General features: G+C 36.3%; 2 protein-coding genes across 3 annotated transcripts; both read left to right on the top strand.

Moving 5' to 3' along the window:
* The first annotated feature begins 4,005 nt into the window (after positions 1–4,005).
* Positions 4,006–6,094, top strand: LOC131357749 (uncharacterized). Its single transcript, XM_058397020.1, has 6 exons — positions 4,006–4,100; positions 4,279–4,656; positions 4,861–4,953; positions 5,067–5,159; positions 5,251–5,288; positions 5,508–6,094. Exons 1-6 carry the CDS (start codon positions 4,058–4,060, stop codon positions 5,652–5,654), a joined length of 792 nt encoding a protein of 263 aa, XP_058253003.1. The 5' UTR covers positions 4,006–4,057; the 3' UTR covers positions 5,655–6,094.
* Positions 6,095–10,615: 4,521 nt separating this feature from the next.
* On the top strand, positions 10,616–12,494 carry LOC131357744 (uncharacterized). 2 transcript variants are annotated; one of them, XM_058397007.1, is made up of 6 exons: positions 10,616–10,747; positions 10,913–11,287; positions 11,425–11,541; positions 11,663–11,752; positions 11,834–11,871; positions 12,264–12,494. In XM_058397007.1, the coding sequence occupies exons 1-6, from the start codon at positions 10,690–10,692 to the stop codon at positions 12,408–12,410; spliced, it is 825 nt and encodes a 274-aa protein (XP_058252990.1). In that variant the 5' UTR covers positions 10,616–10,689; the 3' UTR covers positions 12,411–12,494. The 2 variants fall into 2 exon arrangements, with proteins under 2 accessions (XP_058252990.1, XP_058252989.1); XM_058397006.1 differs by having other exon boundaries at positions 11,663–11,871.
* Positions 12,495–13,263: the final 769 nt, after the last annotated feature.

Below are 13,263 nucleotides of genomic sequence, written 5' to 3'. Positions count from 1 at the left end.
CTGGATGGGGCAGGTTAGGCAACAAAATGGTAACTGGTGGTGCAGGAGAGCCCTGAGAACTGGAAAGCTGGTTCATTCTGTGAACGAGGTCCTGCATAGCTCCTGATAAGTCCTGCAAGTAGGGCTCCTGAGTAGTAGAGGCCTGAGACAGGGCCTCCAATTGGGCCTGAAAACTCTGAGCATCTGTTGGGTCCATGTCTGGCCGGATGATGCTGTCAAGAAACACACGGTGGACCCAAATGCAGGACGTCAGGTAGTGTGAACAATAGTATATTTAATATGAAGCCCAAATCCACACACAGTAGAGGGAATCAGAAAAAACATACACGAAGAGAAAAGGAGAACACAGTTCAATGATAGCAAGGGCAGTCCATAGAGGAGGTTCAATGTGAAAAAAAAAACATAAACCAAACTCCACCCAATATAATCCACAGCGGAAACAGAGTCAGTAATCAGCGACGACAAAAATCAATAATCCACAAAGTAAATCCCCGGGAAAAATGTCAGAATCCATAATAATATAAGAAAACCCACAAAGAAATAATCCACAGGCGGAAAAAAGGAGCCGCCTCTAGAGAGAAGGAAAACCAAAAAATCCGCTAGAAATAATCCACAAGAAAGGAACGGAGGAAAAAAACAGCCGAAGCAAAAACAGGAAACACAAAATGCCACGGAAAACAGAGAGGCAGAGGACCCGGCAAAACCAAACCAAACTGAGCCGGAAAAAAAGAAACAGAAAACTCACGGCGAAAACCAGGAACAAAAAATGTGAAGAAGTCAGAAGTAGGAAGGAACTGCGACAGGTGACAGCAAGCCGGTTCTGTCGAGCGTGAGGCAAACTGGAGAGATCATCCAGCAGGGAGAGCGTGAAAGCCACGTCCTTAAATAGCGCAGGTGAGTATAAAATGGAGGTAACCCGGAAGCAGGTGATCCCAGGTGGCCACCGCCCTGGAAGCACGAGGCGAGACGGAGAGAGTGCAGGGTAAAATCATGACACGTAATGGCTGTACTGTACGTATGTGATATCGGTGACGTTTGATATAATTAAAATAATATTTATATTTTATTTATATTGATATTTTGTTGATTTTACTTTTATATTTATATTACTAAATTAATAGAGTAAATTTTTCTTAATAATTTTGCATTAAAAAGCATGAAAATGTATAAGTAGTCACGAAATTAGCCGTAAACACTTTGCAGGATTTTGTGAGGATTTCGTGGGTCTGCAAAAAATTTGCAAATGCAAATTAGTTAGGTTTCAATGAAAATTTCGTGGATCAGTGAAGTCACGAATTGTGGGATGCGGATCTGTGAGGTATTACTGTAAATTACTCCATAATACTGTACTATCTATGTATCAGACAAATTAATGTAAAAGCAGTATTCTGGCCCAAATGTTATTAAATAAGGAAGATTTTGTACAAAGAAGATGAATTCAGAGGGGAGCATGCTAATATAGGCACATGTCAGTGTAAAACCCACATTTTCCATTGTCATATCACATTTGTCATGATATCTCAAAAGCAATACACATATGGAAATACAGTATGTGGTGTAGATGTTGGCAGATCAGAAGACCATGTGTATATCATGCCTTTTTTATGTATTACAACAAATCACATCATATTCTAGGTGTGTTCAGTACAGACCGCCTGCAGTATGAATATGAATTCAAATGATGCCTCATGCACATTCATATTCAGTTGATAAATAACAAACATACACTTTACAGTTCATAAGAAATAAAAAATGACTGATTTATGGATTTTAATTTTGATCTTCAACACCATGTGTATGTAATTTGTACAGATTATTCCCTTCTTGTTTGATGTATTTTTAAAAGTCTATGGCAATTATTACTCTGTATGCAGAAGTAAAGTTATCTGAATTACATTCATTACCTAATTAATGTGTTTTTATAGATACAGTCTGCCCTGGTAGACGCTGAGTTACTGTGCAATTCCTCACAGAGTTACCAGGTGATCGTCCTGATAAAGAGCTCAGTGTGCATATCGGAGATTCAGCTACTCTACAATGTTGTGTTTTAGATAAAGAATTTGGGATGATGGCCTGGTTTAAGGAACCAAACAGAAAAAACCTGTTTATAGTATCAGTATTTAAAAGTGGTGGAGAAGTGTTTCACACTAGATTCCAAAAACCGAAGTCTCGGTTTTGGATAGGAAGATCTTCAAAGGAGGGAAGCGGTCTGTAGTCTCCACAACCTTGCTTGGGAGACTGAAGTCTAGGAGGTTCCAAACTCCAGGTGGGGTGAAGATTTGCCCCCTGTGCCTGAGAGAGGAGGTTCCACCTGACAGGAATCCCTCAATGAGCACAGTCCAGAAAGGAATTTAGGTCCACAAGCTAGATTCAGGTGGGCCAATGAGAAGCCACCAGCAACAGGCAGACTTGGTTGTGGCATACTCTGGCTAGAGCTCCCATGACAGAGCTATCAGGGAAAGTGTACAGTAAGAGCTATATTTGCACCATAAGAGAAAGGCACAGGGGAGAGTGAGACGACACCTCAGGGGTGAAAAAAGCCACTTCTGCCCTACCAAAAATTGTCAAATGCATAACACCACCTACAGGTAGACATGCCATTCCCCAGATATTAGCCTCTGCCTCAGAAGAAAGTCTGGCTCATGATCACATGCCCTGGACTGTAAATCACACTCAGCAAGAGATATCTGGTCTGTACCTAGGGCAAGATCTGGTGCGCCAATCTGAACAGAGGGCACAGACATATACTGCCCTAATAATTGATGTAAGGTACCACTAAAGGAAGCCCCTGAGTTTTGAGAGGAAGTGTTACTGCAGTAGAAACTACTCTTCAGGCAATATGTGATAAGAGACACTAGCCCTCCCAAATACCATGGGCAGGGTGGCCATCTTGGTCTGCTCCCCAACCTGAGAAAGAGGCACTTGCTGAAAGAGCCTTGCAATGAAGACACGCCCTAAGATTGAGACCCATGATGAGAAACTGGGGTATGAAGCTCATGACGCATAACCCTTGTGACCCTGAAAAAGGTATCTGCAGGGATGAAAAATGTCTGCTCTTGAGCCAGAGCCCTAAGCCCTGGCTTGGCCTGCAATGCTAAAATTGCCTTAACAGGCCAGGCTGGGCCCAGTGGCTACTGGTTGATAGCCCTAGGTGCTTGTGTCTAAAAGAAAGGTTTTGTCCCTTTATTTTATCTCTGTTAATGGAGCTTACTTGCTAGTGAGCTTACATCAGCCATGATGCAGCTTTGAGTTCCCTTGAAAGAGAACCCAGTATGAACAAATGAATTATGATTTAAATAAACACCACTATCATCCTCTGGGTGGCAGTAAATTCTCACCCCTCAAGCTCTGTTAGTAAAATGTAGGTGTAGAAAGAATTAAGTTACAATAAACACTTGAGGAAATGTTGCTGTATTTATAGTAACTGATGTATTTAAATGTACTGACAGTTTTACACTGTTATATATTTTATATTGTGACAAAAAGAAATATTGTGACTTAGACTGATCTGTTTCAATTCTCAGAGCAGGCCCTTGAATTTATTGGCTATTTTTTGATCATTATATAACAAGGCTGTATATATGAAGACATACAGTTACGTATATCGTACACTTCACTACAATTCAGAGTACAGCTGAAAACACGTTCCAGGACGTTGACTTCAGGAATGTATAGGGACAAATCTACAGCACAAACAAGTTGAATTGTTTTTCAGCAAAGTGAGCAATTAAAATTGCAACAGTGAAGTGTTAGTGTAGACACAGGTCAGTGTACGAGTAAACCACATTTTCCATTCTATCATAACATCTATATCATGATATCTCTGTGCAACACCAAAACACAAATATGGAAAATGTGGTGTAGATGTAGGCAGATCAGAACACCATCTGCTTGCGTATCATAGCTTTGTTTTAATACAACCAATCACGTCATATTCTGGGCGTTCTCAGTACAGACTGCCTGAAGTATAAATATAATTTCAAACCATGCTTCAAGTGCATTCATATTCTGTTGATAAATGAAATACAAGCTCTGTAGAATTTATTAGAAATGAACAATGACCTGTTTCTGGATTTTAATTTTGATCTTCATCACCATGTGTAAGTAATTTGAGCAAATTATTATTATTTTTTAAATCGATTAATCTATTATTCTAAACTACTTTTTTCAAACTATATGTAGAAGGAACATTTATCACATATCATTATTTTAGTTTTTGATAACTCTTTATGTATAATAATATCTGAATTACATTCACTATCTAATTTGTTTTTCTAGATAAAGTTCAACCTGGTAGACGCTGGGTTACTGCACAGTCCCTCACAGAGTCAGTTTATCAGCCTGATAAAGAGCTCAGCGTGAATATTGGAGACTCGGCTACTCTACGGTGTTGTATTGCTGAAAATGCAGTTGGAATAATTACATGGTTTAAGCAAATAAACAGAGAAAAACCTCAGCTTATGGTCAGAGTGTATAAAAGTGGTGGAGAAGTGTTTTACTCTAGATTCCAAAAGTCTCGTTTTCAAATAGAGAGATCTTCAAACTGCTGCAATATGACCATTTTAAACATCATTCAGTCTGATGAAGCCATGTACTACTGTGCAGTGACGATACCCAACCTTGTGTTTGGAGATGGAACTTATTTAAAAATTAAAGGTAAAAAAGACTCACACTAAAATTGATGAATCTATTGTTGTGCGAATCTTTCCCTTATTACCATTAACATGTTCATCCTGGAAGACAAATAATAGCGAAGTAGTAAAATACTGACTGTGTTTTCTTCAACAACACTGAGATACAGACTTTTTCTAAGTGAATCATGATAAATGTTTATATGTGAGCATGTTAATATTCTTTCAGAAACACCTAAACCTGCTCTGAGTGATAATTCAGTGGTGTGTGAACCAACACTGCATGGAAACAACACTAACATGAACACACAGGAAAACACAGGTACGATGTCTTAATTTATATGCATAATTTGCTTAGAAAATCTTTTGTAGTAGTATAAATATAATGTGGTGAAATAACAGTATCAGAAATGATCAGATCTCTACATTGGACAGTGATCGGTTTGGGAACGGCATTGGGTTTGTGCGCACTTCTGATTTTCTGTCTCACTTATTTCATACTGAGGAGAAAATCTGAAAACTCTAGATGTAAGTGCTTTTGTCATCACAAAAATAATATTTATTAAAATACATATATTTAACTTTAGTTTTAGTAATAAGTGTGTTTCTGTATTGATAGTGAAATCTCCTATAGGACATTCCACAGGAAAGAGTCAGGTATGTGTACTTACAGTATGTAGGTGAAATATTACTACATTCATATTAATTAATCATTACAATATTCTAGATACAATGTACACAGTCAGTTTGCTCAGATTTGCAGCAAAGTCCCAAACGTTTATTTTGATGCTCCTCTTGTTCTGTGTACTTAGTGTCTATAGAGCAGTTACACATATTATATGGTTATTAATTTGATATGGACTTCTTCACCTTCAGGAATCTGAAGCGGAATCACTGAATTATGCAGCTTTGCAGTTCTCCAAGAAGAAAGCCAAAGCTGGAAAAAGGAAACCTGGCTCATCAGATGAGTGTGTGTACTCCGATGTGACTACAACTGTTAGATATAACATAGTTGATTCATAACCAGACAGTATTTTACCAAAAATACATGAAAATATTTTGACCATAGGCAAATGCACTTCATATATTTAACTTCAATGAAAAAAAAGTAGAAAATTCTAGAAATCTTTTGTTTACACTAATCTCATAATAGGAATTATATAAGCTGCATATATTTAAGATGTTATTTTGCAGTTTATAGACATTTCAATGCTTCAGGATTTATTTCTGTGCTCATGGTTAAAGGAAATACTCATGTTTATGTATTTTATTTGATTTTATTATTTCTTTGAAGTGTTGAAGTATGAACTTTCAGTCACAGGGAAGTTCTAAAAAAATCCAACTTGTATGATTTTTTTGTTTTGTGATTTTTTGTAATGCATCTGTATTGTGCTGTCTACAGATTTTATGTCTTCATGTTTATGACTATTTATTGTTAATTAAACAATAAATGTAAAAAGCAATCCCATTAAAAACCTGTTCTTTTTTTTTATTTTAACAATAGCATTGTTTCATTGCTAGTGTATTTTAAAAATGGGTGTGGGTCAACATTATTATTGAACCTTGTTTTAATCTCTCATCTCCGAGCTCGTGTTTCTGGCACTAGGCACTGCTAAGGATAAAGAACTCCTTGTGTTATAAATTTTATTTTGGAATTCTTTATTTTGGTGTATAAGTAAATCCAGTGAATGCAGTGAGGATTATTAAATCAACAATACAAATATAACAAAGGTTACTGATGTATTGATCTTAATACCGAGCTTGTGCAGCATCGGCTTCCAAACTCTTTTAAGAGTGTCATTATTTTTTGTTTTATTTAATATTGTAGGTGAATGTTGTTTTCCTAATTGCGGAGAAGTTTCTTCACCATTGAGGGTCAAGTAAAACTTTTACTCGAACCAAAGTGAAGCATCAAACAACAAAGATAAATTGTTTCAGAAATCGAGCCATAATCATTTAGCATGCAGTCCAGGATTTTCATTATTTTTTTTATTTATTTATTGAGTGTGTACTTTTCATGCTTTCTCACTTGGTTTTAAGAATCAGATCATTTTAAACATACATTAACAACGAAAACCATATAATAAAGTTTATGTAGCCAAAAAAACTTGCTTAGTTGGTGACTGCTAGAATCAGTCATTAGAAGAAAAAAAGCAATAAATAATTTTGTAAACTCAAATAAAAATATAGATAGATTCATACCAGATTTTATCTATCTATCTATCTATCTATCTATCTATCTATCTATCTATCTATCTATCTATCTATCTATCTATCTATCTATCTATCTATCTATCTATCTATCTCATAACTAAAATAATATCTGTGAGGACATCCTATAAAATGGTTAAGTATTATATCTGCTTTTGAGACTGGAAACATGTATGACTTTTACTTCCGGGAAAAAGAAGGCTGTTAGAGAGTCTGTTGGTTGTGGCTGAAATGTTGCAGTACCTCTTACCAGATGCTAGTAGGCAGAAGAGACTGTACTTAGGATGGATAGAGTGTTTCCTAATTCTGCATGCTCTTGTTTTACGGTGCCTGGGATTCATGATAAGGGCTTTCAGTGATTCACCAACAAAACTATGGGGGTGTTTGTTTTAATGTTTTAAATTTCCCTTGTTTCACTGTTTCCTCTTGATCTGATGTAATAGCTATGATCTCTTAAGAGAGCAAGTGTCATTCATTCACTTGTACCCGGTGTTGTCTGCGTTGTGTTTTTCGTTGGATAACAGAATAACCATGCGGACATCAGCTGACTGTTCGATTCTTCTTTTAATTTCTGATAAAACACAGAAATAGTTTGTATTCGGCCTTTTCGTTCCTCTCCTATACAGAGACAGTGCAGAAAGTGGAGCAAAAAAAGAAGATATTGAAGCAATGAAATTAATTTAACATTTGTAACAAACAGCATACCTGATAAAACACAGAAATAATTTAGAGTGTGTATTCGCCCTTTTTCATTCCTGTAAAATGAAATGCAATGCAATTAACACGTGCTTCAAGTTCACAGAGGACAGAAAAGTGACCAAACTTGATAAAAATACAAAAATCAAATATACATGAAAAATAATGTCACATATGATTTAGATGACAGATTTAAGCACAAAAGTAATTTAAAAAGAAAAAGACGCAATTGGATTAATCAGAGCTCATTGGAAACCCACCTCTCCCATGTAGAGACAGTGCAGGAAGGGAATAGGAGGTGTAAAGACAGGAAATTAAAAACAACATTGCAGTCAGAAATTTAAGGTGCACACACAGGCATATCAGGTACATATCTGAACATTTTTTGTGTAATTCTACATAAATGTAATGAACATAATTTCCAGTGGCGGACTGTGCATTTCACACCTAGGCCTTCACTGGTGTCCTTCCTGAATTAATCCACCTCTATATCATTATGACACCACCATGGGCGTCGCTAGGCCATTTTCTACTCAGCCTCCCTAAAATTCTGCGATTCTGTACACAAAATTGGTGATCGCCTCAGTCCCCTTTACATTTCATATGAAAACGGCGGCAGACTTCGGCTCCTCCCCATCTTTCACTGCATTCTTCAATCCACAGACCGTGGCGTCGCAGAGCGAGGATCAGAGGACATGTGTGTGTGTGTGTGTGTGTGTGTGTGATCAGAAAGTCTCGTATTTGGCTTGTTCAGTACTCAAATGTTATACACATCTATGCAATACAGTGGAATGCTGTGATAAGTTTACCATCCTACCCTGTTAGTCAAACCTTTATTTTATTTTATTTTATTTATTTATTTATTTTTTACTATTATTCCCTCATTTGGGGCTGAACCCCCCTTAAATGATGCCACAGCATTAGATGGAGTAGTCAATTTTATTACGGTTACTTTTCTCAAAAAAAAAACAAAAACATTCTTGATGCCGTATGCAGCAAACTGCAATCTCCAGAGGACGCAGTATCCGAAATGAGACACAGCGAATATAGAAACACTGTATATGGGCGGGTCGCTGCCTCTGACTACTCCAATTATCCAATCAAAGGACGGGAAATTGCTGACGTAATCGTACGCCTGCTAGATGGCCTCAGTGACGCCAACTCGAAATCTGATTGGTTAATGGAACAATTTCATTGCCACTTATTTTAAGCCACGGGCGCCTGCACTATTGATTCTGAAGGCCTTATGGCAGATTTTTTTCACCCTGGTGACACATGATGTCAGCCACTGGCTGAAATATGATTGGATAAATACTCTTATCATAAATATACACTACTGGAAGCAGCGCAACCAAGAGAAAAGCTATGAAATGTAGAGAATAGACTATTGGGAATAATTTAATACACATTCATGGAAAAATATATTAAATATATTAAAATGCAAGTCAGTGATTCAGATCACTGGTGTTTAGGCCAGCAGAGAAGACCTTGCTGGCCCTGACGGCCCACCACTGATGATTTCCATACCGATTACACACTTCACTGACTGAAATTTGAAAAAAATCATCCACGCCAGAGTCTAGGTTGGTGGACCACACCGATCTGTCCCAATAGGAACATGTCAGAGAAATACAGAAATGTCTTTTTCTATGTCTGTGTGAGTATGTTGGACACATGCTAGCTTCCTAGCTGCTGGAAAGACCTGGTACTCATATTCAACTGGGAAGTGACATCTCTAAACATGATATAGCTAACTTATTTAACAGCAAAATGTGACTGACTTGGGATAACATCTTTACATATTTTGCAGACACAAGGACCATGGGCAGATATATAGAGACCCAGTCCCCCTCCTGTCTGAGAGCAGGCTGTGGATGCTGGATGGTTGACCTCTAGCCTCAAAATGAGCGTTTTTGTCATTGACTAAACCAGACATTCTGCTATCCCAAAGATAATCAAGTGAGCTGCTCAGTCTCCAGTTTCCATTTGGATAAATTTTCATAGAAAGCCCTGAAGCAATGGGAATGAAGAACGGGCAAACAGAGATCCATCATCTGGACAGAGGTCTTTAGCAAGCAAGGTGCCACCAAACACCCACAATACAGACCCTGGGATTGTGTTCTGTTGCTGTAGAACTAGGAGAACATTAGTCAGGGGTACTTCTAAAACTCAAACATCACTTGCATCTGTTGACTACTTCTTCATTCATAAAGTAAAAGCTCTTGTCATTCTTACACTGCAGCCCACTCCCTTAGATCTTCTAGCACTGCTTGACTGGTCCCACCATCTCTTAGGATACAAGGTAGGAGACATCTAGACTCTTCTATGTTCTAGCATGACTGACTTTAAATGACAGGCCATTTATTGTCATGTTCGATTGAATAAGCAAACAGCAGAACATTTGGGAAAAGGATGAACTAAGGAATGTCTTCTAACAGCCACTAGGGTTTATGAATATTTGGTGATGCTGTGTGCTTGGATGAGTGCATCAAGTGTGTTTTAGTAATTCATTCAGATGCTCAGTGACCTTGCTCCACACATGGTGATGTCTTGAGGAATCTTTTAGGAGTTTGGGGGACGGAGGGTGTCCAAGGATGGGCCACAATCTGGAGTGATTAAGAGTATAACCTATATTTTGGTGATTCTTTAAACACTGGAACACAGTTGGTATTTTTAATGATGTTGTGCAAATGAGGTTGCATTTCAGAAACTGAAACTGAAATACATTACTCCATAATACTGTACTATCTATGTATCAGAAAGATTAATGTAAATGCAGTACTCTGACCCAAATGACTGTTATTAAATAAGGAAGATTTTGTACAGACAAGGTGACTTCAGAGGGCAGTTAAAATAAACAGCATGTTAGTGTAGGCACAAGTCAGTGTAAAAATAACCCACATTTTCCATTGTCATATCACCTTTGTCATAATATCTCAAAAACAATACACATATATGGAAATATGTGGTGTAGATGTAGGCAGATCAGAATACCATGTGAACATCTTGTCTTGTTTGTTCTTTGATTACAACCAATCACATCATATTCTGGGCGTGTTCAGTACAGACCACCTGCAGTATGAATATAAATTCAAACCATGCTTTACACACATTCATATACTGTTGATAAATAACAAACAAACACTTTACAATGAGAAAATGGAAAATGTCTGATTTATGGATTTTAATTTTGATATTCAGCACCATGTGTAAGTATTTTCAACAAATTATAGTTTGATGTATTTTTAAAGGTCTATGGCAATTATTACACTGCATGCAAAAGTCCTTTCTATTATTTTTACAGTAAAGTTATCTGTATTACTTTCTTTACCAAATTAATGTTTTTTTTTTTTTGTTTGTTTTTTTACTTACAGTCCAACCCGATAGACACTGGGTTACTGCACAATCCGCCACTGACCCATCAGTTTATCAGCCTGATAAAGAGCTCAGTGTGAATATCGGAGACTCGGCTACTCTGCAGTGTTGTATTTTAGAAAAAGAAGTTGGATTGATGGTCTGGTTTAAGCAACCAAACAGAAAAAAACCTCAGATTATAGTAACAGTATTTAAAAGTAGTGGAGAAGCGTTTCACAATGGATTCCAAAACTCTCGTTTCCAAATAGAAAGATCTTCAAACTGCTTCAATATGATCATTTTAAACATCATTCAGTCCGATGAAGCCATGTACTACTGTGCACTCACAAGACCCAACATTGTGTTTGGAGATGGAACTTATTTAAAAATTAAAGGTAGGATTCTGAGTTAAAATGTTTAAGCTCCTGGTTTTATGTAGTGATATTTTCCTTTATTATCATTAACGTTCATTTTTCACTTTCATTTTCATTTAAACAACTTTTTGTAAGTAAATCATGATAAATTTTTATAGGTGAGCATGTTACTATTGTATCAGAAACATCTAAAACTGCTTTGTGGAATAACTCAGTGGTGTGTGAACCAACACCGCATGGAAACAACACTAACTCGAACACACAACACAAATCAGGTAAGCTGCCACATAATGCAGTCTTAAGTATCCTTAATTCATAAAGCATGATATTTATGAATATAAATATAATGTGGTGAAATAACAGTATCAGAAATGATCAGATCTCTACATTGGACAGTGATCAGTTTGGGAACGGCTTTGGGTTTGTGCGCACTTCTGATTTTCTGTCTCACTTATTACATACTGAGGAGAAGAAAACGTGATAAAAGTAAGTGGTTTTGTCATGAGATAATTATAATAGTTACTGTTATTATGAAAAACACTAATAAACGTGCTTCTGTGTTCATAGAAAACACCTCTTTAGAAGATTCTCCAGGAACAAGGCAGGTATGTGGACCCCAAAAAACCCCCCAGACTTTTACACTATTATGTACTCTGTAGATATCTTTCAATAGATATCACTATGTTTTCTAAATTTATTATGAATCTCATTACTAATATTCCTATATGTGAAATGCTGAAATGCATTCAGATACTTTTTTTTAATAATGTTCTGGATATAATTTATACAGTGAGTTTGTGAAGATTTGCACAACAATCCCAAGCTTTTATTGATGGTTTTCTTGTTCTGTGTAGTTAGTGTGTATAATGTAGTTACCCACATTGTATAGTTATTACTGAGATCTGGACTTCTTCTTTCTATTATTATTATTATTATTATTATTATTATTATTATTATTATTATTATTATTATTATTATTATTATTATTATTATTTAGGAATTTGAAGCTGAATCACTGAATTATGCAGCTTTGCAATTCTCCAAGAGGAAAGCCAAAGCTGAAAAAAGAAAACCTGGCTCATCAGATGAGTGTGTGTACTCCGATGTGAAGAAAACTGTAAGATGTAACATAGATGTTTCATAACACAAGTGGTGTTTTAATGTGTTTTTGTATGCCCACCCACTACAATTTATTTTAAGTGTCATAATAAACCCATTTTTTGTATGACTTTTTTGTGGCCTTATTTGTATGACTCTGTTTTTCCAAAGACACAATAAATGTAAATAAATATATTTCTGAATTTAAATAAAAGTAATTTTCCATTTTCGTGGTGTATTTTCAAAAAAGGTGCTGTAATCTACAGCTGGATGGGGCTCGTTTTTCTTCACCCACCTCTGTGCTCACATTTACATCACTAATGAAAGAAATCTAAAAATCATGGTTTATAAATATAAAATTTACCAGTGGAGATTAAATTTAGCAGTGGATTTTAAAATCAGCACTAAAAATACAACAAGGGCACCTGATGTTGTCTGTGAGAAAACTTCCTTCCATCCTCTTTTAATCAAGATTTTTGGTTGTTGTTGTTGTCTTTCTTCTACAGTTTAGTTTCTTTCCATGAATCTGGTGCCCTGAACACTTCACCGTAGTGAATCATCAGACAACAAAGAAGAATAATTCCAGCAACTTAGCTATAAAAATGATTGTGAAGTCCGGGGTTTCTAATTCACACTGCATTCAATAAACATTTATTTATCAATTATAGAATTTTTTTGGTGGTTTCTCACTATACACATATGAAAACTTTGATCATACAATTTATCTGACCACCATATTATTATAAATATATGATACCAATTAAATGAAGTTATATATTATAAAATAAGTGTAGTATATAAAAATTATTCCATAGACAGGTTTAAAAAAGCATTTAAAAATAAGTGGTGGTGGTGGGTGAAGAAGAAACTGTTAGAGAGTCTGTTGGTTGTGGCTCACA

Source organism: Hemibagrus wyckioides, linkage group LG08 (assembly GCF_019097595.1).
Source record: "Hemibagrus wyckioides isolate EC202008001 linkage group LG08, SWU_Hwy_1.0, whole genome shotgun sequence".
NCBI classification, from domain to species: Eukaryota; Metazoa; Chordata; class Actinopteri; order Siluriformes; family Bagridae; genus Hemibagrus; species Hemibagrus wyckioides.
Note: the sequence above shows the minus strand (reverse complement) of the source record. Positions and strands in the feature narration are given on the sequence as shown.